General features: G+C 46.4%; 2 protein-coding genes across 4 annotated transcripts in view; one reads left to right on the top strand and one right to left on the bottom strand.

The window, feature by feature from the left end:
- Window positions 1-1,294: 1,294 nt before the first annotated feature.
- ATP1B1 (ATPase Na+/K+ transporting subunit beta 1) lies at window positions 1,295-16,409 on the top strand. Its single transcript, XM_032679701.1, has 6 exons — window positions 1,295-1,609; window positions 4,164-4,292; window positions 11,305-11,460; window positions 12,195-12,379; window positions 14,276-14,356; window positions 14,997-16,409. Exons 1-6 carry the CDS (start codon window positions 1,510-1,512, stop codon window positions 15,261-15,263), a joined length of 918 nt encoding a protein of 305 aa, XP_032535592.1. The 5' UTR covers window positions 1,295-1,509; the 3' UTR covers window positions 15,264-16,409.
- Window positions 16,223-25,493, bottom strand: part of NME7 (NME/NM23 family member 7) — a 91,824-nt gene continuing 82,553 nt past the window's right edge. For all 3 annotated transcript variants that reach the window (XM_032679698.1, XM_032679699.1, XM_032679700.1), the window contains one exon: window positions 16,223-16,484. In XM_032679698.1, the coding sequence (XP_032535589.1) occupies window positions 16,452-16,484 (33 nt within the window). In that variant the 3' untranslated portion in view covers window positions 16,223-16,451. The remainder of the gene's footprint in view (window positions 16,485-25,493) is intronic.

Below are 25,493 nucleotides of genomic sequence, written 5' to 3'. Positions count from 1 at the left end.
GACAGCCTAAACAAGTAGGTCTCAGTTGCTTCAGGGGCTGGTTCTGGTCTGTAGCCATGGATCACTTGGAGAAGGGTACCGCATTATGACTTGTCCCCTGACTGCTAGTTTTAATGGCTTAGGGAGGGTAGGAGACAACGGTGGCCACTTCTTGAGAGCTGAGAAGAACATGCTCGGGTTGGCTGGGTGGTAGGGTGGTGGTCAATTTCGAGCTAGGTCATTCTTGCAGGTAACCTCCAGAACATGCACCTGAGAGGTGGTACCAAGGAACGGCCCATCTTATATGCATTCAGCGCAATTCCCAGATCTCAAAGAAAAGGAGGATGGAGTTAAAGTATCAGTAGCTTAAGGGCAAGAAAATGTGGAATACAATGTTGCAATCCAATAGGAAATTCAGAGGTAAACCCAATATACTTGGACTTCCAGATGTAATTTAGCTGTCCTGTAATGGTACCATGGGATCAAGGCACAGTAGTTAATTGTGATCGCAGAGGTGTCCCTGCAGAGAAATCCCAAGCCCCTGCGGGCTGGGCCGAGGGTGCGGCATGGCGTTTGTGCAGCGCCCTGAAGGTCACCCCGCAAGGGCGGCTGCGGCTGTCGCGTGTGCGAGTCGTGTGTGTCCCCGCCCCCGGGGAGCCCCTGCCCGGCCGCCCCTCCCGGCATGTGCTCCCAGCGCACGGGCGGCGGAGCGGGGCCGGGAGGGGAGCGCTGTTTGCGTTCGATATCCCGCAGCCGCGCTACACGTGAGCCCGGCGGAGCGTGGCGGGGCCGGCGGCTCGTGCGGGGCCGCCAGGAGCAGGAGCAGGAGGAGGGGAGGGAGTGAGGCGATGCTCGGCAGCGCCCGGCCGATCAGCTCTGTCGCGCGGAGCCGGGACCCGCCGGGAGCGGGAGGGGCGGGAACGCCGGGAACGGGCGGGCACGTGCGCGGGCCCGCGCGCTCACGCGCGTGCAGCTACGGCCGGGCGAGGGGCGCGCACCCCCGGGCACCCGCACAGACGGGCACACAGACGGGCGGGCACACACACAGACGCCCGCCCCGCCGCAACCCGGCCCGGCGGATCAGAGCTCGAGTGCACGGCGGGGCGACGGCACCGACTCACGCTGCCGGTGCCGCAGAGCCCCCCGCCGCCGCTCCCGCCGTCGCCGCCGCGCCCCCAGAGCGCCCCGCCCGGCCCCGGGGCCCGCCCCACCCGCGGCAGAGCCCTCCTCCGGACCATCGGCGGGCGCGCATTGGCGGGGCGGCGGGCGGGGCGGAGCCCGCGGTGTATATGAAGGGGCGCGGCGCGGGGAGCGCGGCTGCTCCGTGCCCCGTGCGCTCCGCCGCGCTCCCCCCGCCGCTCCCGCGTCCCCCCGGCCGCTCCCCCGCTCAGCTCCGCCGGGCCGGCGTCGCCGGGGCGGGCGCACCCACCCGCACCTTCCTGGTGCCGCGGAGCCCGGCCGGGCCCTGCCCGCTCCGCCCCCCGAGGGCTGTAGAACTCTCCACGCCGCTCGCCCGCCCCGCCGCTCGCCATGGCCCGCGGGAAGGCCAAGGACGGTGACGGCAACTGGAAGAAATTCATCTGGAACTCGGAGAAGAAGGAGCTGCTGGGCCGCACCGGGGGCAGCTGGTGTGAGTGCAGGGCCGGGGGGCGGCGATGCGGCGGGCGCTGCAGCACGGCCCCGGCGCTCCGCCTCCGCCGGCTGCGGCGGGGCTGCGGCCGGGGCGGGGGGGGGGGCTGGGGACAGGGTGTCCCCGCGGGGCGAGGGAGGGAGGGACGGGGTCCCCCTGCCCGCTCCCCTCGGTGCCCCGTGGGACCACGTGGGGGCCGGCGGGCGCTGCCCCCCGAGTGCGGCTCCAGGTGGGGCCGGGGGTGAGGCAGGGTCGGGCCGACCTTGTCTGAGGGCGCCTCGTCCTTGGGTCTCCTTCCTTTCCCGGCGGCTGGCCCGGCCCGGGAGCTCATGTGCTGTAGGCTGCACAGTGGCTTTTTCTCTTTTTTTTTTTTTGTATTTTCTCTGGATAAATGAAACCAAGCGAGTTTTACTCCGCCGAGAGGTAGCAATTGACTTCTAATGTCTCCGCAAGAAGGAAATGGCTCTATGTGCATTCCTGATTACATGCTCATGATGTATCCCTGGGTGCTGTACAAATAGCATTTAGACTACAGAGGCTTTTAACAATTTCTTTATGCAAATAGACAGTCTTCCAGTTGCTGCCAACCACAGCTGCTGCTGCCACCCTTTCGATGTTGAATTCAGCTCCTGTTGTAATGGATCAGCCGGAGATGCCACATCCAGAGCCGCCAGCTCTGGCGTGCGGACTAGAGCAGGCATCTGCCGTATCTTTACGTGAGCAGAATTGGGTTGTGGGTGCGCATGGATAGGTATTTTCTGCTCCTGAGGCACCAGGCAACTGCGCAGTGCTTCAAACGCGGAGGCTGAACCAGGTCCTTCTCCCAGAGTGCCCATGCCTATCTGCCTAGGACTGATTTGCGTTTGCTGAGTTGATCTGCAGGCTGATGATCAGATTCTTCTGTTATAAGCCTACCTGTTGCAGGAGGCTTTCTATTTCAACCCTATGGTGCTCGATTCCTAGACCCGCTGCATTTTTTCTGAGACCTTGGAGTGGTTTTGACCTTTAAGGTGTCTTTGGCGTTTAGAGCATCCTGGCTGGAAACCTTATTAAATAAGCTACCTCCCAGCGTTTGCCTTTTGATGTTACAAAACTCAAAGGCATTACGCTGCAGACAACAGCATTAGTGTTTGGTTTGTTACAACAGCACCTCCTATGACCGTGCTCTGGAAAAAATTTCCACACGTCCCTGACGTCACTGCCATTTGCTTTACGCTGCCTGGATACCAAAGAGTGCTTTAACTCCTGGAGCACCACGTTACTTCACCCAGCTCTGCCCTCCAGCCCTGGCTGCCTCCTCTGCCTCTGGTGCACAAGAGGAAGACAAGAGGATGGAGTGCCTTTCTGACAGTGTTCCTCAGCCTCTGTGTCACTGGCTGTCCCTCCTGCTTGCCTGTCTTTCATAGACTTTAAACGACCAGAACAGCCAGCTTTCATTGTGAGGCTTCTCCAGTGAGGTAGCTTTTTTTTTTTATGATGGGGCTGGGGAGTGAGGAGAAATACTTCCACCTACTTCTTCCTCCCCTTTCCTTGTCGCTCATCACTTCAGGTCCTTCAAATAAACCACGTCTGTTTTGTTTGTAACTAGATAAGGACAGCCTGAGATCAAGCAGGCTCACTCTCAAGTACTCTTTGGCCTCTGCTTTTTCCTGCAGCCTGATTAGCATATAGTTGCTTGGCATGGGCTGGTTTATCCTTGTAGGCAGCCTGGTGATGCATAGCATGGCATGTTACTGTGCAGTTAAGCAGTTGAGATAATCCTTGTAAACTGGTAACTGATACCCAGAGTCTGAGCCATTCTGCATCTCCAGTCTCTTCTCTGTTCTTCCTACCTTCTGCCCCCTGCCCCAAGATTGTTCGAGATATTCCCTTTAGACCAAAACTACATCCAATCTTTCTTTATTATTCGCTCTTTAATTGGTGTGACCAGTGCCAGAGTGCCTTTGTAGGTATACAAGGCTGGTGAATTTGCAGTACTGTGACATGTTATGAGTACTTTCCTACATGTAAGATGGAGTACTGGAGCTAATTTGGGCCTGAATTCTGTTCCTGTTGTCTTTATTGGAAGTGATAGCTTGAATTACTAGGAGACATCAGGCTTTACAATTGCTCGTAAACCTAAATGAAACATTTACTACTACTGCTCCCAGAAACAGCTCTGAACCCCAAGCACATCCATAGTATGGCCTTTTGCTCTTGGGCACTTGGATCACAGTCTGTCAGCTGCAAGAGCCCGCTATGGTAGTTCTGGGTCAGCCAAGGGATCCTTTAAAATACAAGGGAATGTGGTTTAGTCTTTATGATCCCAAATCCTGATTTGTGGATTTCTAGATTTTCAGGGACTCATGCTTTCTGCCCCCCAAACAACTGGAGTGATTTTCATTTTTTGTCTGCATCAGGGCATAATCTCACTGTTACCTATGTGTCTTTTGAACATCTGAATTCAATGTGCTGGCTCTTCCTTGTAAGTGGCAAAGGTGGGAAATTCTGTCCTGAAATGTGACTGCTGTGAGGGCTTGATTTGATTTCTCTTTTTGTTTGTTTTCTCTTGCAGTTAAGATCCTCCTCTTCTATGTCATCTTCTACGGTTGCCTGGCAGGTATATTCATTGGGACCATCCAAGTGATGTTGCTCACTGTCAGTGAATTTGAGCCCAAATACCAGGATCGAGTGGCACCTCCAGGTAACTAAATAGGAGGCCTGTGTTTGACTTGGTGCAAGCTGTTCTGGGGAGGCGGGGTTGGTTACTCACCTCAGGAAGGAGGATGAAATAAGCATGTTGCTGCAACACATATTTGTAGGGGGTGGGTATGTTCTCAGCCTTCTGTGTTAGCAGTACTGGGGCTCAAAGGCAATCCTGCTAGATTTAAAGGTTGCATCACATGAAAGATGTCTCCTCTCTGAGAGGAGCTTAAACTTGGTTTGCTTTTCCCTTCCCCTGTGCCAAAGTGATGGAGTGAGGCTAAGAGGCTTCACTTTTGGGAACTGGCTGTATGAGGAAGCTAAGTTCAGTTTTTCTTTCTTCATAGCTACTCTGTTCACATGGGTAAGTGAAAGGGACAGAGGCAAAATGTTGGGTTTTTTTGGTGAAACTGGCATGCGCAAGGAGGAATCCCAGTTCTGGGTCTGCTTACTGACTTGTATTATCCAACATTGAACTACAGTGTGTGATCTAGAGGTGGGGGTAGCCTCCACTAGTGGGTATTTCAGTTGACTGTGTCGTGGGAGGTTAAAGGTGGGTCTTTTAGCTGCTATTATGTGACCCGTCTTTACACAGACAAAAGAAATCTCTGCTCAAAATTAAAATGATGGTCTGTGGCCCGCCTGCCTTGGGTGGGGGCAAATGGAGTGAGTAGCCCTTGCCGCAGGTTCCCTGCTCCGCCTGTCCAGGCTGCGCTGCGCTATCCGATCCCCGCCGCAGCCAGCGGCGGCTCAGAGCGCGGGGGGGAGCTGCGCAACTGCTGCTTTCCCACATCACAAATGACCTTGAGGCTGCTTGGCACTGGGGATCCTAACGATCCGTCTCCAGTTGCTCTGTAAAACAGTTCAGAAGCTTTTAATAACAGTGGTATTTAAGTGACAATTGTGAGGCTGATGGCTTGTAGCTACAGAAGTTGGCTCTGGTGCTGCACTGTGTCTTACAGCCCTGCCGTCTGCAGTGCTGTGAATCTCTGCCCTAAACACAGGGAGTGAATGTTGCCATCACCAAATGGTGTTATATCTGGGCGAAGGATCATCTTTTGCAAATAAGTGCTTTTCCACCAGCGCTTTTTAAAGACAGAACAGAGACTGGAACTGCTGTGTTAGTGTGTGGCACTTCTTCATGTACCACCACAGCACTGAAAGTGGTCTTCTCATCTCTAGCGGGCCCTGACATTTGCAGGAAAGACTGTCACTGATACTGCCCAGCTGCATCTGAAAAGCCAACATGGCTAATGGTGGGGTAGTTGTTACTTAATAATGTATTTTTCCCCGGCTGAAGTGCAGTGGTCTCACCAGACATGAAATAATTAGCGATGAAGCCCATGGATCTTGGGTCTCATCCAGATAGACCTGCTGTTTAGCCAGATGTCACATAATTACTCATTCTAGATAAACTGTTTGCTTTCTGTGAAATAGCAGTTTACAATCCAATTTCAAAGCAACTCTGGTAAAATTTCTGTGAAAGATTTCAGCCTGCAGAGGATTTTTATTCATCTCTTAATTGCATACTGCACCAGTTTTTCTGGGGCTCTTTTTTTTCTAAACAAAGAAAAGGAATTGAATTTCAAGATGCTCTTGTAGTGTGTACTGCAGGAATCAAAATGGAGGAACAATGAAAAGGTTATTGGGAATCTTTCGTAATGGGCTTTTAGGACATGTACTGAAATCAAGGCGAACGAAATCCAGCTCCCTGAATATATGACAGTGGGCAGCCAGTAAACAAGGGCTTTGAACCAAGCTGCAATGTCACATGTGTACAACTTCAAGGAAATAATTATTACATTAATAGCACTGGGCCCTTTTGCAGGGCATTATGCGACAGCTTCTTCTACAGGTGTGGACAAGCTGGGTGTAAGGCATGGTGCAGGCTGGCTCTTTATGTCCAGTACGTTCCTTGTCCTGTAGCACAGCAGCCATTAGACCACAAGTCAAAAATAGCCCTTTGTGTAAGCTTTCAGAGATATGGACATGGTAGCGAGTTGCTGCACTGCTGTCTTTGGGAGGTCAGCAATGCCTATATTCCCCTGCTGTGCAGGATTCTCCCCTGTGCTGCAAGCACGACTGCTGCTCTTACAATGAACACACATGGGACTGGGTTCACTGCTGCACTTGGTGAGCACCAAACTTAGATTTTTTTTTTTTTTTGTGATCTAAGACATCTGTAGATGATTAACTGTATAAAATAGGATGTTGTGCAATTCTAATTCCTAGTTCTTGTGGGAAAATTTGCGAGCCGAGTAAGGATATTGGCAGCTTGGTAAAGCCCTGGATTTTCTAGGAAGCCAGAAAACCGGGTTCTATTCTTGTTAAGAGTGCTCTGTCCTTCTTGGGCAAGTCCCTGTTGTGTCAGCCCAGAATATCTGAGAAAGGGGAAACTAGACTTCCCTTCAGGGTTTGCAGGAAAAAATGCTGTAGAGGCTGCTAGAATATCATTCTTGTTCCGAAATACAACAGATTTCATAACAGCAACAGAACCTACAGGGTGTTTTATTGAGTTATTGACATGGGTATAACATTGAAAGCCATAAAGTGCTATTTTTGTAGCCAAGTGTCATTAATATGGTAATTGGTTTCTGCATTGAACACAACAGGAATGTTATGCAGGGCTTCAGGGCAAGCTGAGTATTGTACCTTTCCATTATACTATTTTTTTCCTTCTTTTGTCTTGTGGTGGGGGAAGGGATGGTGCAGTTCACCTTGTCCAGCCCTGCCATTGCGACAGCCCCACCTCCCAGTTCCACGTGTGCTGCAGGCTCGGACTCTGCTTTAAGCACAGAGGACTTACCCTGCTAATAGGGAAGGATGAGGATATTGCCTCTTAAACAGTGTACTGAGCGTTTAAAAAATAATCCTCCATTCTCCTCCTCCCCTTCCCCATCCCAATATCAATTGGGCTGTGTATCCTGCCATCTTGTGGTGCGAATCCCGTGGAACAGCATCTGGTTATCCCATCACTGGGGCTGGCACAGGGGACAGAGCTCACTGCTGCCTGAGGCACTTTGTAAGTGGTATCTGGAAGGAAGAATTCCTGCTCCTGCCAGGGGATTTCAGGTGTCCCTGCTTCAAGTGCTGCCTGGGCAGTGAGTGCGTCATGGAAAAGGCTGCTCTGGTACGTGTCCCCCACTTGGTTTATTTAGCCTGGAGAGCAACAGGGAGGTGGCAGGAAGGCCTCAAAGGAGCACGTGCTCCCTCCTGTGAAGTTGCACTTCTTTGCTTCTATCTCTTGTTGTCTCAGCACCTATGCTTGGAAACATCTCTGAATCTCAATTCCAGGCATGTTACTATCAACCAGGTTTTGCTGCATTTGTAGAACACTTGCACCTGCTTTTTGCACTTTGGGGATGAAGTAGAGGGTGACTGGAAGCTTGGAAGGACATTGCTTTTAAAATCTATCCTCATTTAGTGAGCTGGTGGGGGAAGGTAGGATGTAGCGATCACTCAATTTGTCATCTGTGTCATCCCAGGAGTGTTCAGACTCATTCTGAACCAAGATTACATGGTGCTTAGAAATGACCATTGTATCATGAAGCAAGAGAGGTTACTACAGACTTATACAACCATTCTTAATAACAAGCCCGACTTCCCACTATTAGTTTCTTCACCCTGAGGACACATTCACCTAAAGTCTTACTCTTACAGCTTAAAATGATAAAATCTCTGTGGAGAGTTGTTTTTTAAATGAACTTGAATAAATGTGATTTTAATCTGCAACAGTATTTTGGAAGTGGAGCTGTAGCTGAAAAAAAAAAGCCAAATGACTTTACATGGGGTTTTTTTGGTGTTTCATACCCTTGTATACTCACAGAAAGCCAACAGAAAGCGGTGTCCATTCCCAAATCAAGGCATCGCTCATCATTTATGTGGACAGTGTCAGTCAAGTGAAGATGGGAATGAATCATTTCCCAGCAAGAAACTCTGAAGAGCCAATTGCAGCGACTTTCTAGTTTGTCAGTATTTTAGCAATAAGCTGATTCCTTCCTGTGGGAGGAAGACCATCACCACATGTGACACCATTGTGCATCTCTGTGGTAATAACATGAGATATGGAACTGTGTGCATACATTGTAGTCTGAAGGTGGGGAGAGGTTTAGACTCCTGGCTGTGAAAGCACTTGAGGCTTTGTTTCTTTTCTTCCATAGGACTTCCTCATGTGCATGAAGCCCCTCAGAGCTTCATTCATGCCAGTAACTCAGTGGAGCCACACACTTACTTGGATGTCTAGTAGCCCATGGGAGGTAGCACTGTAATGGCTCAGCTTAGTAATTTTTTTTTCTTGTCTCTACTTGCTTCAGTTACCCAGTGGGGGTGATTGTTGCAGAAAGGTTAGAGTTCTCCAGAGGTTACCTTCTGTCATCATACAACACACTTGTTTTTTTACACAAGATTGCTTAAGAAGAATTCAATGATTGTTCTGCTCTGATAACAGCACTGAAGCTTTTATTTTGGCTACGGGGTGTACAGATGGAAAACAAAGAAGGAAGTAATAGATCAGTGCTTAGGGCTCTGCATTCAGTCAGTTGCAGGCATGTCAGAAGGGAGGTTGTGGTGGAAGCCAGTAAGTAATAACTTTATCCTAATTTCACAAATGTATTTTTCATGACAAGTCTTTCATCTTCATGAAGATTTACTTCCTTGCTTCATAAGCGAGAAGATTGATCTCCACTTTGCTCTTGTCCTAAACAAAGAAAGCACTGCTGTACCAAAACCTGGTCTAGTCTAGTTCATCAGAGTACCTGCAAATGCCCCCAGTTAGGCAAAAAGTAGCCCAGTAATGGCCACAGGCTACTTGGCAGGAATGGTGGTTCCCTTGTGCTGGCCACTGGAAGAGCTTTGTGGTGGTACTGCCTGGGCTTCAGTGCAGTTCTGTGTGGACTTGCAAGACAGGAACGCTTTGGGATTGGAGTCTGTTCTCCCAGCCAAGTCACTTGTCCATGGGCAGAGGGCTGCCTTTGGACTGTACCTATCAGTGGCCAGGCTCTCCCGAAGAGAGAACAGAGATGTTCTGGGTGGCTTTTACAGACCACAGGGTGTATGTTGCTGACCTTCACTTCACCTTTGCCAGGCCTGTGTGGGTGCCCTTATGTGTTACCTTGGCCAAGACAGGAAAGAGAGGTGGGGAGGTGCTGAGCAAAACTAACAGCTTAACTTGCCTGACCAAGCTTAACAAGCCTAGCCATGCTTTCTTGAATTTTTTTTTTTTTTTTTGTGCATATATACACTTGAATGACACACCTGTAACTTGAACTCTGGAAAAGGCAGACCTGGGAGAGTACCCAAGGTCTGGCTTGCCTCTCCTGCAATTCTAGACAGCCATTTCAGGTGACTCTGAGCCTGTTGCTTCCCAGCTGAATGCTAACATGAGAAAGGCTTGGCAGATTAGGATTTAAGTCCCTTACTAAAGTTGAATCTGGTGTATTTATTCTATATATATTTATAATTGTTTGTGAAACAAGAAAACAAGTAATTGCTTGAAAGGGGGTTGAAAGCCAATGACTTAGGAAGGAAGGATGTAATTTTGCTAGTATAGTAAGTTGCTTCTAAACTTTTAACACTCAGCCTGGTCCATTTGTATCAGAGGGAGTCTTGGGCAGTTAAAGCTGCTTCATGGAATAAAATGGGAAACACTTGAGCTCCTTGCTGGATGTCTCACAATCTTTAGTGGCTGGGAACTGCATTTAGGGGAACAAAGCTAATCTTTGTCCTAGGTTACAAATTCCAAGTTAGTGGGGGGGGGGTGTGGGCGGGGGGGGGGGGGTGTTGTGAGTTGGTTTGAGGAGGGACTAAGCAGAAGCACTTAACTAGCTTTGGAAAAATTGCTGGAGTCACAAGCTCTTGTGGGTTGGGGCCAACCAGCTAAGCTGCTGGAGTTTTGCACCAGAGAAACTTGTTGGCAACAGGCCTGTTCTGAAAGCTGTCGAAGCAAATGCTGCTCCCCTGCTCCTTTTCTTGATCTTACTAAAATGAAGATGACAAAATGAAATGAAGTCAAGACCTCAGTATTTACTGTGGCTGCCATAAAAGCAGCATGAACTCGGTTCCCATTACTTAAGTTTTAAAGTGTTAGCCATGTGTCAATATATTCAATTAAAATGTGACCTAAACATTGCACAGGAGCAACCACTTCCAAGTTCCACAATGAAGGGAAAAGAAGTTGGTGCTTTTCATCATCTGGAGGCATTTCTTGTCTATAGTCCCTTCTCTTTTCCATGCATTATTTTTCTATTCATCCTCCTAAAGTTTAAAGCAGAGCCAGTTAATACAGATCAGAATCTGGCGAGTCTTTTAAACAAAGTCTTCTGTGTAGTGGCATTTCCTACTCACCTGCTTGATGATGAGCTTCTGATGAGAGAGCTCAGAAGATGAGTTGTGCAGCCAGAAATACCCACTTAGGCAGTGAGAAGAGCGGAGGCAGCTATCAGGCTGATGAGTTTACTGAGGGAGAAAATGTCTCCTGCCCTGCATCCTACAAGACTACACAAAGGCAATGTGCATTACAGCTAGCAGAGAGTGACCTGACTTGGGGAACCTCTCTTGTATTTATTGCAAGGGTTTATGAGTGGACAGCTCAGATGTATCCTAAACACAGTGTGTTTTGCAGGCTTTTAAGTCAACCTGTTAGGGATATGTACATTCTGTGTGGTTGGTCTTGCATGCAGACAGCTTTACTTCTGTCCTTGAGGAGGAGGTGGAAATGCACAGTGGACCTGTGGTTGACTGTTTTTCTTCAGGAGAGCCTTGACTTGTAGCCTCCCTTCTGTATTTTGTGGGTTTTGTCTGCTTACTTAATGCAAACATTGTGATAAATATGCAAGACTGTTGTTAGAAAGAGGAGATATGAACTTCTCCTCGAGCTGTTTTTTCAAAGTTTGTAAGTCTGAAAAACAGAGATTATTATTAAGAGTTATGTTCTTGGTGTGCATTGTATTGCCTGGAGGCTGTGTAACCCTGAGGTGTACTTATTAATGTTTTCTTCCTGATTTTGCTTTTCTTAGGACTGACTCAAGTCCCTCAGGTTCAAAAGACAGAAATTTCCTTTACTTTCTCTGATGCCAGAAGTTACGATCCGTATGTAAGGAACCTTGAGAATTTCTTAAAGGACTACAGTGCTGATCAACAAACTGAAAACATAGTATTTCAGGACTGTGGGGGTAAGTCTCGATTGTTTCCTATAGGATTCTGACTGATGCTTCTGTGTCAGGTTCACCAGAAGCTGAGAGTGAGCAGTGGTGGGCTTGGTCTTCAGCTGTTCCCTTTATTGCAGCCAGAGGCATGTTGGTAAACTGGCAGGTTCTGGTTTCAGTCATATGGCTGCTCATTAATTTTGTTTGGACAAGGCCACAGCTTATTGTAGAGGTTATATGGCTGGCTCCCACATTTCACTTGGAGAAAGTTGCAGCTGACTCTCTGAAGCACATGGTGCTGACCTTATCCTCTCTGAAAGCCATGGGGGTTTTACTCACAACTTTGCTAAACCCAGTGTTGGTCCTCTTGAGGAGATGCAGCCAAACATCTGGGAAGTGTTAACCTTTAATAGGTTATATCGAATCATGTAAATGAGACTATCACCTCATAATATGTGCATATCAAATCTGAGGGGAACCTGCTTGTAAAAAGTGACCAAAAAAAAAAAAAGAATCTCTGAGCCAGGTGATTTCAAATCTTCTCTTGTGTTCTGGAAGTTATAAAACAAATCCCCGTGAAAAGTTGCTGGTCTGGGACCAGCCCCCACGTGGCAGGCAGCTGTGTGTAGGTCTGTGGTGTCACTTAACTGCCTGGGCAAGGGGGAAATCCAAACTACACTGGGAAGTATAAACATTGCTGTTCCTGACAAGCAAAAGATCACATTGCATATGGTTTCCTTTTCATTCCCCTGCTGTGACAGACACACCTTCTGACTACAAAGAGAGAGGACCATATAATGATGTCCAGGGTCAGAAGAAGGTCTGCAAATTCAAACGTGAATGGCTGGAAAACTGCTCTGGATTAAGCGATCCCACCTTTGGGTACAGGGATGGCAAACCATGCATCCTTGTCAAGCTCAACAGAATTATTGGCTTCAAACCTCAGGCAAGTATCTCTTCCCTTTCTAGCAGAAGCTACTGATCAGGAGGAGGAGTTGGCTGCAGGTTTGCTGTGCCTGCTTTTGAGTCTCTGGAAAGAGATCAGTATTAAGCCCTTTCTGCAGAGGATAAATTTTGAGACCATTTAAGTAATTGAGTTTAAAAACACTTTTTATTACAAAGCAGTGAAAACTGGTGCACGTCAAGATGGTAACAAGTAGCAGTGAACCTCATAGTACAACTTCCTGGTTATTGATCTGGTGACTTCTGAGCCTGCTAATGGAGTTCCTGTAACAGGCTGTTTTGTTCAAACCATAAACCCCATTTTAAATTACTGTATGATTCCACAGGACCATCCCAGACCAACTCTATCTGTAGTAACATTAGTACTTTGTGTCATGCCCTGATCCACTCCATTCTTTCCTCAGGCAGTGTAGACTTGTCTGCCTTGCTAAAACTGCTTAATTAAATGATGGAGTGCTAATATTAACAACCAGACTGAAACACAGGCTATAAAGAGTAAACCACATTTGAAAGTCAGGCACAGCTGCAAGAACGGTGAGGAGATCTATAGGTTATTTAATGTGATTTCCCAGAGGCTATAGGATGTCTCTGTCACCTCGTTTCTCTGTGCTCTGTGCACCTGACGCAAATTTGCAGTAATGCTGAAGGATGTTAATCTGGACATGCGTGGCTTTTATTTCTGGGTTTTTTCCCCAACACATTTAGATGCTAAAAATTTCTTCAAGAATTCAGTGTCAAAGCATGTGCTGTTGAATAAGGTGGCGTGCAAAACCTGCCACTCCATCTTCTGGAATGGAGAACAGTGCAAATGGTGTGCTACGCTGTCTTCACCACCATCTGTCAGGGCAGTCAAGGACAGGGAATGGTGCAGTCTAGCTAACAAGTCCTGAGGGACATTCTTCTTCTAGTGGAGCCTGTCCCATGCTAAAATAAATGAGTTTAATTCTGGTTTATCTGATTTGTGGTGAAAACAGTGAGTGCATTTTAGAAGGAATGTGCTGTGCTTGGTATGTAGTGGCTGTGGGATGACATGAGGTGTGCATGTTTGGCTGGGGAAGCGAAGGGCTTGGTGTGTTCCTCTTTTCTTTGCCATGGAGCTCTGGAGAGCTCCAGACTGCATTAGACAGGAGGCTCTAGTCAAGGAATGACTTTTCATGTTTCATTTAGAAATGACATGTGTATCCAAGGCAGTATTTGTATTCCTCATTACATGCTCAGCAGAGACACTGTAACTCTTGCACTGGGCAAGGTGTGTGTAAAGCAGATCTGAAACTGCAAGGTTGTCAAGCAAAACTACTGCACTTAAAGAGACCAAAGACCAACTGGGTTAATGGTTGGGCTATTAGAGTTGGTACTCACACCTTGCCCTGACACCCAGAGCTTTTGTCCTTCCTTGTAGGTGGTGTCAAAGTTCAGCAACGCAGGGTGTGACTGCCACTCTTTGTTCTTTCTTCTGCATTTCCAGTCCTGACTGCACACACCTGGCAGGCAGGTGGCAAATCCTCCACAGTGCATCTCCTCCTGCCACTGCCTGAGCTTTGCACAAACAAGCCCTGCTAGCTATAGGCAGTCTGCTGTGAAGCGCTTACCCCAGTGGCACCAGGGAATTAAAAATAACCTGACCAGCTTGCTTGTGTCCACAGCAGGTAAAGCTGTAAGAACAGACAACAGTTCTGCTTGGGTTAAGTTCTCCTGGTTTTAGTTGTGTTACGCTACTTGTCTGTCCCAAGAACTGCCAGGAACTGTTGCCTCTGGAACTGCTCTAGAAAGGATTCCAGTTAACGTGTTCAGTTCTGCTGACCTTTGCTGCCACAAAGGTACTCTGCTCTGCAGAGGAGGGTCCACTCTGTAATGTCCCCTTGTTCTGGATTTCTTTTAGGCTCCAGAAAACGACAGCCTCCCTGTTGAGGTTATGGCAAAATACAACCAATATCTCATCCCTGTTCACTGCACTGCCAAGGTAAGTTGAAATATAATAGAGCAGTCATGAAGCTGCAGGGGATGACAAAGTCTTTGTCCAAGTGTAGTTACCCCTCTCTGCCTTTCCACAGACAAATGGGGTGGTTCTTGCTTGGGGTATCTCCCCCTCCAGAACAGAAGCTACTCGAAGTCCCACTGATGGATGAGTTTGTGCTGCCCTCACAGTGGGGGGTAAAAGTAGGGTCAGATAGCTAAAGGTATCCTGAAAAGTAGCCACTTTGCTTTCAGGTGCTGTACTGGACCTGAAAAAGGGATTCCAGGGAAGAGATTTCATACTTGGCATTTGTAAAGCAGCTGAGAAAGAGCAAACTTTAGCCAAAGGTTGTGCGTTGATGCGACAGGAAGCTGTGGCAGTTTCCAGTTGCATATAGTGGCTGTGGTTTTAAATAAAGCAAGGCCCTTTTCCTGTCTGAGGTGTGCAGGAAGGTGCTTATTCTGTGTGCACTGATTAGATATCACTGACTTGTCCTCTCTACCACTGGGACATCCTCGTGCTGCCAAGGTGGGGGTCAGTGATGACCAAAGCAGAGGTCACAAAACAAACGCCACTAGGGAAAAGGGCTGCCAAAGGAGGAGCGTGGGTGATTGTCATTGGTTGTGCTTCCTTTTCCCACCTCTAGCGAGATGAAGATGCAGACAAAATAGGCACGGTGGAGTACTACGGGATGGGCGGCTACCCCGGCTTTGGCCTGCAGTACTACCCCTACTACGGCAAACTGCTGCAGCCGCGGTACCTGCAGCCGCTCGTGGCCGTGCAGTTCACCAACCTGACCTACGACACGGAGGTGCGCGTGGAGTGCAGGGCCTACGGGCAGAACATCGTCTACAGCGACAAGGACCGCTTCCAGGGACGCTTTGATATTAAATTTGACATAAAAAGCAGCTGATTGTAAGCACAACTCTCTTCCTCCCCCCTCCTCCTCCTCCTCCTCCTAGCCATTTAAAAAGGTTAAAAAAAAAAAAAAGAACAAAAAAGAAAACCTACTAGTCTTGAACAAACTGTCATACGTATGGGACCTACACGTAATCTATATGCTTTACACTAGCTTTCTGCATTTACTAGGTTAGAATGTAAACAAAGTGTAGCAATAGCGACAAATATTTATTCTACTGTAAATGACAAAAGAAAACAAAATTGAGCCTTGGGACATGCCCATTTTTACTGTAAATTATGATTCCATAACTGACTTGTAGTAAGCAGTGTTTCTGGCCCCTAAGTATTGCTGCCTTGTGTATTTTATTTAGTGTACAGTACTATAGGTGCATACTCTGATCATTTTTCAAGCCATGTATTGTATCTGTTTTCTACTTCTTGTGAGCAAAGATTTTTGCTGTCCAAGGTGTAAATACTCAATGGGACTAGAACTGGCATGATACTTCTCATTATTTTGTTCCTTTTCAAAGAAAGGCCCACCTGTGAGATGATATTTAACAGCACTCCATAAGGCTTCTGGCTTTTCTGTGGTGTTAGGGTATTTTATTTGGAGGGGTGGCAGGGGAAACTAACTTAAGTGAAGATAAAGAGAATAGATGATTGTGTACTGTGCTTTGTAGCGAATGCTGTCTCTCCACCTCTTCCCTCATCCTCCTGTATGCTGTGTGAGAGACTGGGTCAGGCTATCACTTTACTCAGTGATAGGCATAACTCTTTGCTTTGTATATTTTCTTTTCTTTCTCTTTTTCTTTTTTTTTTTTTCCTGCTGAAGGCATCGCACACTGTGGTGCTAATGTCTTTATTGAATGTTTTAGCCATTTTCATGGTGGAAGAATTTTATATTTATGCAGTTGTACAATTTTATTTTTTCTGCAAGAAAGTGTAATGTATGAAATAAACCAAAGTCACATGTTTGAAAATAAAACTTTATTTTAAACTTTATAAAAGCAATGCAGTACCCCATAGAATGGTGTTAAATGTTGTCTAAAGTGCAAAACTCTATGTTCTAACATGTAATAATAGCCAGGAGTACAGTGCTCTTGTTGATCTTGTATTTCAGTCAGGTTGAAACATTGGACAAATAAATGAATGAACACACTGTTCTGTGTGCGTCTTTTGCAAGGGGTGAGGATGGAGGCTGTTAGTTGTCCAGAATCTTGAAGAAGTACTGCACCTATTTCAAACAGAAAATACACTTTTATCAGTCCCAGATGGTCTCAGGGGAAGGGAGTTGAAATATTTGAAACACATTAGCGTTGGTGTCTGTTGGTTACTTGTTATCCCCTCTCCTGGGCATGGATTAGAGGCTGCTGTGGCTGTCCCTGTCAGGAACCCAAGAAGTCTATTCCCCATTACTGCAAGCTCTCCACAGCTGGAGGCACAGGCCATGTGTTCTAGCCATAACCACAAGTAAAATGGTTGATCCTCAGTGCAAGTTAAAGCTTCCTGAGGCAGTAGATGCTGTGTAGCCAGAAGGCAGGGCGCACACTGAGGTCACAAGAGAGTTTCACGGCAGCAACTTGCCCTGTGTTGCTGTTGGGCTAGTGGCCAGCACTGAGGACAGGCTGTGCCTGATGGGGCTGCTCAGATGTGACAAAACATGGCAGCTGGCTTCCTGCAGGAGTCAGGCTCACTTTATGCTGCATGACGCAGATTATGGGAAGAATTTCTCTGTGTAATGTGGCAAAACGTGACTACCCTAGAGCAAGCGGCTTGAGAAAGACTTCCTAATCTAAACACACAATACTAGAAAAGCAAGATGCTAAGCTTTTTGCCATTTGCTAGAAGGAAAAGCCTGGTTTCAGTACAGGCCATGCTGGTTTCTGCACTCCTTAAGCTGTTTCATGTTGTTCCCAAGGAGCAGGTGCCGGCAGAAATTGCACCTTCAGCTGTTTCATTTGCTGTTCTATGTTTATAGCAAGGCAAGGACTTAACAAAGAAGCTGTGATGAAAGCTCTACAATATTTCCTGATGGAAGCTCCATCTGCAACAAGAGCTTCAGGAAAGCTGAGCCATCTTGGTGGGCTCCTCCTGCCACCATTTTGGGTGGGGAGTGGGGGTGTTGCTGCATGGCTCAACATTTGGTAGGATCAACTGTCCCTACAGTCTTGATACTAAAATGGCCTTTCACAAACTGGCACTGTCACAGTCTTGCTGGGCTAAGTGAGTGATCAACAGCCCTGGGAGCAGGGGGACTGCAGGCAGGGGAGGGGGTCAAGATGTGACATATGCTTTGCCATCAAGACTTTTCTCTAAATATGTGCTGTATTGTCTGTAAAACTCCAGTCTCCTCAGAAAGGCATCGCTTTCCTTACTGCCTAATAGCACATTATGTTATAAACTGCCAGTTTGAACATGTTGTTCTTTCTGCCAGATTGACTCAACATAGTAAAGAATAATTGCAGCCATTAAAGTGAATTTCATCTCCCTTCTTGTTATATGGGACGCCTGCATTTCATAGTTAAGAGAGACACACAAAACCACTAGTAAGATAAAAAGCAGAGAGACACACACACACACACATACACATATATATTTAACAACAAAAGCCTTTAAGGATGCGTCCGCACAAACACTTGCGCTAACACACACCAGCTACCAGTTTTACAGCTCTGAGCACTGGCACTTCTGGGCTTCTGTTCCCAGCTTGGTCCAGGGCACCTGGCCAGCACAGGCTGGGCACGACCCTCAGCGTGTGTGGGGAACTGTGCCAACAGGAAAGAAAAAGGCCAAGTGCAGTGGAATTTGCTCCTTTGTGGATAATAACTCCGTGTCCAGCCTCAGCCTGGGGTGCTGATACAACTGCTGCCACCACAGCCCATTTCCCTGCGATGAGGCAGGTTTAATAAAGCTGAGCCAAACCCCCACCCCTGCCTGGGCTGCCTTGGCCAGAGCTGCATAGCCTCCCCTGGGGTCAGTCCTGATCCACGCCTGCATCACACACTGACACACATGAATGCTGTCCTTGCCCGACGTTTGCTCACCTGCCATTAGCAACAAAAAGCTGTTGTGCTATTTTAGTTCCTAAAGGCCCTGGATTTTGTGCGACCAATTTTCCCAGGCCAGGCTAAACAACTCAGCTTACTTACAACCTGTGCAAACCCTCTTCCTCCTCAATTAGCTGTACTGGCAAGGCTCGGACATCAGAACAAGCACACTATGTATCGTATACTGTTTAAATTAGTGCTGGTATGTTCTCTTTATATATAATTATCTTTATGTGGGTCAGCTGCCACCCAGCTCCCAGTAAAACCAGTTAAGAGCTGGCATACCTGTGGTACACAGGAAGGATCCTTCTCTCTAAGAACCTCACCCTCGGGAGCATGGCAGCGCTGGACAAAAACCACCAGAACTTACCCCACTCACATGGCAACAGGTATGGTGTTATGCAGAAGAACCAATACCAAGGATTTCAGCATTATCAAGAGATTTGGGGTGTCCCAACTTATGAGGCCCCAGCTGGAGACAGCTTGAAGAACCTCCATTCTAAAAGCACCAGGTCCTTTTCCAAGGGGATCTAGAACTTGAAGATACTTGCATCAAGCATCCAGATGGGGGTTAGGCATTCCAAAGTATTCTGTATTTTAGGAAATAATTACTCTCTTTGCCAGGGTCTGAGCATAGTACAAACCATAAAAAAGGGAGCTGTGTCTGTACAAAACAAGCCTCCCATTTGCCCAAGGGCAAGGTCAGCCTCTCTGAGCCTAGCACACCTCTGGTCTCTTTACAGGACCCAAGGATGGCAAACCCACACCAGTGGGTTTTGAAAACAATCTGATGCATTTCACAGATGCCACCCAAATGCCCTTCACATTCAGGTGTGCTCACTCCTTCCCAGGGATGAGACAGGATTAAATTTAACATCAGTACTCCCCTTACAGATCCCAGGAACCACCTACCTGCTTTACAGCATTGCAGCTATGCCCTCTCTAGCTCCTGTTTAGGGACAAATAGCAATAATGCTCAGGAAGTATCAACGGGTGAATAACCATGACCTTCTGGCTCTGACCCTATAAACTGCTTCACCGAGGAGCGGCTGAGAGCTGCTTCAGTTCTGTGAAGCATGCTTGTCACACACACTCTATGCAAAACTCACATAAACAAAGTTGGCTGCTCTCTCTGAGCACTTCCACTCAGTACCCCAAAGTTTCAGGAGTTAATACAGCAGGCAGTAACAAAATCCAGTCTAATGCCCTGGCTGAGCACAAACAACTATCATCTGAATAAAAGCACGGAAAGGTTGGGCAAAATTAAAAAGAAGAGGGAAGCAAATCAAGTGAGACAGTTTTCCAAGGGAGAGAAAAACATCTTGGTATTAACGCAGGACGCAGCACAGGCACAAAGTGTCCTGAAGATTTCAAGTATAAGAATTATAGGCACCTACAATTTAATTCTCCTTCTGCCCAGAAAACAAAGCAAACAGCAGTGCTGACGAGAGGTGCCCTAAGCAGCTTTGGAGTCAGGTGCTTTCCTATACAGAAGAACAAACTAAGGCACACCTTGAACTGTACCAGTACTTCATACAGGCAGCATTACAGCTTTCCTCAAAGAAAACCCCAGCACTGAAAGGATACCTCAACATTCACAGTCCATTCCCCTTGTTCCCGTGTCCTGGCTGTTTTTGGTAAGAGGCCCTGTTAGCATCATTCATGGCAAAAGAAAGGGGGCTGACAGGGAGACATACTAGCAAGAAAAATGCTGAGTTCACAAATTCACTTCTCATCCATCACCAGAAAGATGACGGCAGTTTCAGTCCTTCCTCATCTCTGTCAGACCAAAACTGGCAGCTGGGAAAGTCTTTTTCATCCCTGTTTGCATGTAGAGCATGTCAGTAATCTCGGTGCTTTCCATGCAGCTGGACAGATGCATGGAACAGGGTACTCACCAGTATCCTGTCCCCAAAACCACCACAAAACTGTATCTCCTTGACTGCATCTAGGTACATGATCCAGAGAGTCTTTGCTGACTTGAAATTTCAGCATCAGTACATTCTCCATAAACACTTAGGTCTGATAATTTTTTACATGTTATCTCAGTTTGAGGTCACAAGTAGAAAAAAAAAATCTCTTTTTTGCCCATTAATCTTGATTTGTACATCAGCATGAACTTGCCAACGCCATTAGCAAGCACACTTGCTAACACCCACAGTGCACTCCAGTTACAGTTCACTCAGCTGATTCACATGACTAAATCATTAGATTAAAGACCAAAAGTCCCATGGATTCATACCATCCTTTGAGCCACAAGCAGTCCAGAAATAAAAATGGTTGTCGAAAAAGAGAGCCTTCTTACTCACTGTAGTATGTGTTTGGAAAATAAAGAATCATTTTCCCACATAAACCTGGTTTAGTCCCAGGAAGTTTGTTCAAAAAAAAAGGGAAAGTTCATCATCCTGCCTCTCTCTCAAGTGTCATGCAACGTAAAAAATAAAGCTGATCAGGCTGCCCAAGGCAGAACAATTTGTACACACGCACTTCAACTATCAAAGCTAATTTCTTAAGTAAAGCTGGGACAAAATCCCCTATGCACCAAAATCCCCAACTTCACAATGGAAGATTTTATTAAAGAAACACTACAGGGTAACACAGAGCACTTTGTGCTTTTATGCTGTGTTCTCTTAACACAGTCACCTCAAATGCTGCATATGGTTATGTTCAACTCTGAAAACACAGCAGAAGAGAAAGGCAAGGAAAGTTATTAGGAAATTGTACCATAAAATAAAAGATAAGAAAAATCTGAATTCCAAACAGGATGGAAATGAGAGGACAAGACAGTAGACACTGCAATCAAAACACCAAGAAAGCGAGTTTTATGCTGTTTACTCTGATATATTCTAAGAAAAATAAGTGAACACCAAAACTTATCTAAAATAACAAGGTGTTGTTTTTACATCATACATAACTACTGTGCTGACCCAGACCACTGATTTTTGAAGCATAGATATTTGTAGATTTAACAAGAAGGTACAGGTTCACTGAATCTCCCCACTTCATGACATAAACTAACTGCTCAGTAGCAGGAACTAAACATTGCAGCCCAGGACTCTCCCACCAGTTCTACTCCTTCTTTAGCAACATCTTTGGTAACCATCAGAACACATCACTGGCCTGGTAGAGCCACTGGAATGAAATAAAGTGTAAGATCCCCACTCCCATCACACATGAAAAACTACAGTGTGACAGCAAGTACTGCTTTCCTAAGAATCCCAAGCAGCTCACTGAATCAATCACAGAGGATTACTGCCTCTGCACTTCACACTTATCTTGTGTGCCTGCCTCAAAATCAGAAGCTCCTCTAAAAGTCTTGTAGGATGCCCTCGAATTAGTGAGCTTAGGTGCAGACCACATGCAAGACACAAGGTACCAACAGCGTCAGTGCAAGCTGCAAACACATCCTGAGCATTGGACAAAAACACTGGAAAGGGCCCCTGCTGCTAGCACATGAAGTATCTAAGTAAAGTTGGGTTTGGATGTGCTCATACAAGCCACAGACATCGCCAATGCTCAGCAAAGGCTCTCCAGCCTGCTCAGAGAGCACTGACAGTCATGGTCCTCATGAGCTACTAGATTACGGCTGATAAAGGAGGAAGTGGTCACAGAGAGATAACAATGTGTTTCCACTCACATCACAGATTCAAGCAAAGATGGAAGAAGTCAACAAATAAATGAAGCAAAAGGTAGCCAGCATTTAAAGCTCTTCCTGAGCAGCCACGATGTCCGGCAGGGTATCATTTGGCCAGGACCCAAAAGGCTACATCTGGCAACAGTGTAAAAGTTATGACAGATAAGAGAGTAACAAAATATCCTGAGAGAAACTCCCAAAAGCACCATCAATGGTGGTCTTCCGTGCACCATCAGAAACCCCTGTGTTGACTGTGGCTCGCTGTGTTGATAGGAAACATTCCATCAAACTAATGGCATAAATTCCCCTAGCATTAGTGCTCTAAGTACCTTCTGAGACATGTCACTGAATCTAGGAAGCTCCATTCCCCTGTGGAATGGCTCTGTATTAAAAGGCCAAGAGTTTGTTTCAAGTCTCAGCAGCTTTCTGTGATTTCAATACTCCTGTTGAGCGCTAAACCACTTACCATCATGACAGAACTAGAGTCTTGACACCTCAGTGATCAAGTTGCTATTCAATAGCTGGACTGAGTAAGACAGTTACCAGAGGAAGCCTGTAGTTCCTGGTTTGAGGTTGGATAGTCTTGGCGCACTGCCTCTCCCCAGAACAGCAGTAACTGGCATCAACGTGGAAGGAAAATTGCCCACTTAGCAACTCTGGCCACTTAAGAGAATTGCCTCTTGCTCAGAGACTTCCCTACATACATCAGTATATCTCAGATATACTTGTAGCTACATCATTCCCGCCTATATGCCAGTGAACTTAGGGTTAAAGAAGAAGAGAAAGAACGCAGCTCTTACTTGAAACCAGAAGATGCTAGGCGACTTTGAGGAGCTCTAGACTACAGCCAACATCCCTGTCAGGTGACCACTGCCATCCTGTTCTGTGTTTGCACAGCTGCTAGCACAGGACCAACACTGCCAGTGTCTAAGCCCTCAGCTCTATGACAGCACAAAACCAATACTGGAATGACACTACACTTTGAATCATGAGTTATTATTACTCATGAAAGAAGAAGTGGTTTCTAGAGCTTGACAAAATTCTAAACTTAAGATATCCCATGGTGTTACATACATGAGATACAGGAAATTTTGTTCACAGTCTTCTTTCGTATTAACATGTTTGGCTTTGGGTTTGTCCTCCCATGTTCCACATACATTTGAACACACGAATGCAGACAGCTGACAAACTCTCCTCTTAATTACTGTTGGTTTACAGCAGTCAGTCAAGGAAGCTGTACTAACAAGAGAAGGGGTACAGGAAGTACTAATATTTGCCTATTTGATCTCTGAGAGAGGTGGGAGGTGCAACTGGCTGAGGTCAATAATAGGAATCCACATAAAAATGTATATGCATCTCACAACAGTGTCTGCTACAGGACAACGGTACTTCTCTTATGCCCCAAATAAAGTGCAGGGCCCCTTGCTTTAGAAACTAATTATATTCTGAGCCTCTACGTACCTGTGTAACTACAGCACCCCCTTACTGCTTTTGCTGTATTAGTTATTCCCCTGGGCTTTTTTCTCTTCTTTCTTGTAATCTGCCCATCATGCAGATTAGTTGCAGCCCAACTGTTGCTTATGCTTCAGCTGGAGGAAGAGGGGTAATGGAAAGAAGATCTGGGCTTTTTGGTCTAAAATGAAAACATGCTGAGAGAAAGAAAGAAGGCAGCAGCCTCAAAGACACAAACTGGGCCTCAAATGAGTTATCAAGAATTGTCACGCCTTCCCTCCGCCTTGACCTCCCCTCCACAAAATTACCTTGCTCAGCGCAACACAAACACGTGCCAAAAGCCAAGCCCTGTTTATCACACAGGTTACCTTCAGGATCAGGTGAAACTTAAAGAGGTTTGGGAGCTGCTTGGTTCACACTCATTAACTTCTCTCTGGCACTTAGAAACCCCAGACTTGGCAGAACAAGGAGTAATTGGACCTCGGATTTTACCCAGAAGTGGAAGCACAAGAGGTGAACCATTTCACAACTATGTTTAAACAAGTTCCTAGTTTGGTTTGCCTGTCTGGCCCACAAGTATAATAATTATACAACCTATGCTCAAAATTAGGTGCAAGTGACTTCAGAATACCATAATTTATTTTTTTAAAAGAGAAACTAGCAACATGTGTTCAAAATCCATTCATCTACTATTAATATTTTTAATTCTTAATTTCTCTTCAGATAGGCCTAGGCAAAGAGATTACTTAATTCTCTGTACAAGTACATATACAGCATCAGGAAACACTGTGAGACAGCACTGCAGTGCTGGCTAACATCTTCCGATACGCAAAAACACCACTGAGTAAGATCACGTTTTCCTATACTCCAGATTCTTTCTGACCTGTTGGATAAAAGTCTCAGAAAGTTAAAACGGAGAAGCATTTGAACCATAATAACCATTATCTGACAGACCTCTCTAGAAATCGTTTTGTACCAGGAGAGATTGATATTTCCAACTGACAAAAATAGCTACTGCTTTGATGAAAACTTGCAAAAAAAAGAGCCAAAACCAACCTCACCCAAATTCATCCAATTTTTATTTCTTTTCACTGGAGATGCTGAAAAGCATTTTACCCTGGATTATGCAGCTCAGTATGGGCCACTAATAAAAGACTTCATTGCAAAATTGCTGTATTACTGAGTGAAACAATGGCTTCTTTATTAAAATATTTTAAAGACTCCTGAGGGAAATGCAGCACGGCTGGAATGCCCTCAGTGAAAGGTTCATTGCCATGCTATGCACTTCTGCTGTGTAATGTTTTACAAGCTTGGCTGCTCTGTGAATGGGGAGAGTTAGTTCTCAGCTGGTAGAGGCAGTTTGCATAATACCAGACAAGTTAATCGGTAACAAGCAATGCAGGAGACCTTTGTTCCGAGTGTGACATACTCAAATTCCACACTAAGCACATTGACGCTTCTGAGAGTTACTCATTGACATGCTTTAATAAATTGCATGGACTACACCTTGATGCACCAAAAAAGACTAAGTGAGCAGAGTTGCATCCTTCTGATACCTTCCATCCTAAACTGTTGCACTATAACCTCAACCCACAGATCAGCTCACAACTGATACGAAAGCATTTCCAGGGTGGATGACCACAAGCACCGTGCAGCATGCCCGCAGGTCCAGACAATGGCAGCAGGCAGGTGAGGAAGAAGCAAATAGGAAAATGCAAGTTGACAGCCAGCAGAGCACTTCTGTAACACAACTCTTTTCTTATAGAAGTGGTTATGGAAAGCATGTCTCCCCACTTCAAGGAGAGTGTTACCCTGTCCACTCTGAATAGCTTCCTAAAACATCCCTCCCGTGCCATTGCCCTCAGCCTCCATGAATAAACACAAAGGGAAAGAAGGCATAAGGCATGCCTCTCCTGGCACTATCTGGAATGCCAGACCAAGGACAGCTGGCCTGCAGCAGGTGGAAGACATGCTGCTCCAAAAGCTCAGGCACAGTGCAGCTCTTAACTCTAGGCAGAGCATTTGGTTAATACCAAGTCTTAATGAGGAAAATGATCATGGTTTTCATCGTCCACAGCACTTGCCTGGACAAAACACATCTGCTGAACTG

Source organism: Chiroxiphia lanceolata, chromosome 2, assembly GCF_009829145.1.
Source record: "Chiroxiphia lanceolata isolate bChiLan1 chromosome 2, bChiLan1.pri, whole genome shotgun sequence".
NCBI classification, from domain to species: Eukaryota; Metazoa; Chordata; class Aves; order Passeriformes; family Pipridae; genus Chiroxiphia; species Chiroxiphia lanceolata.
Note: the sequence above shows the minus strand (reverse complement) of the source record. Positions and strands in the feature narration are given on the sequence as shown.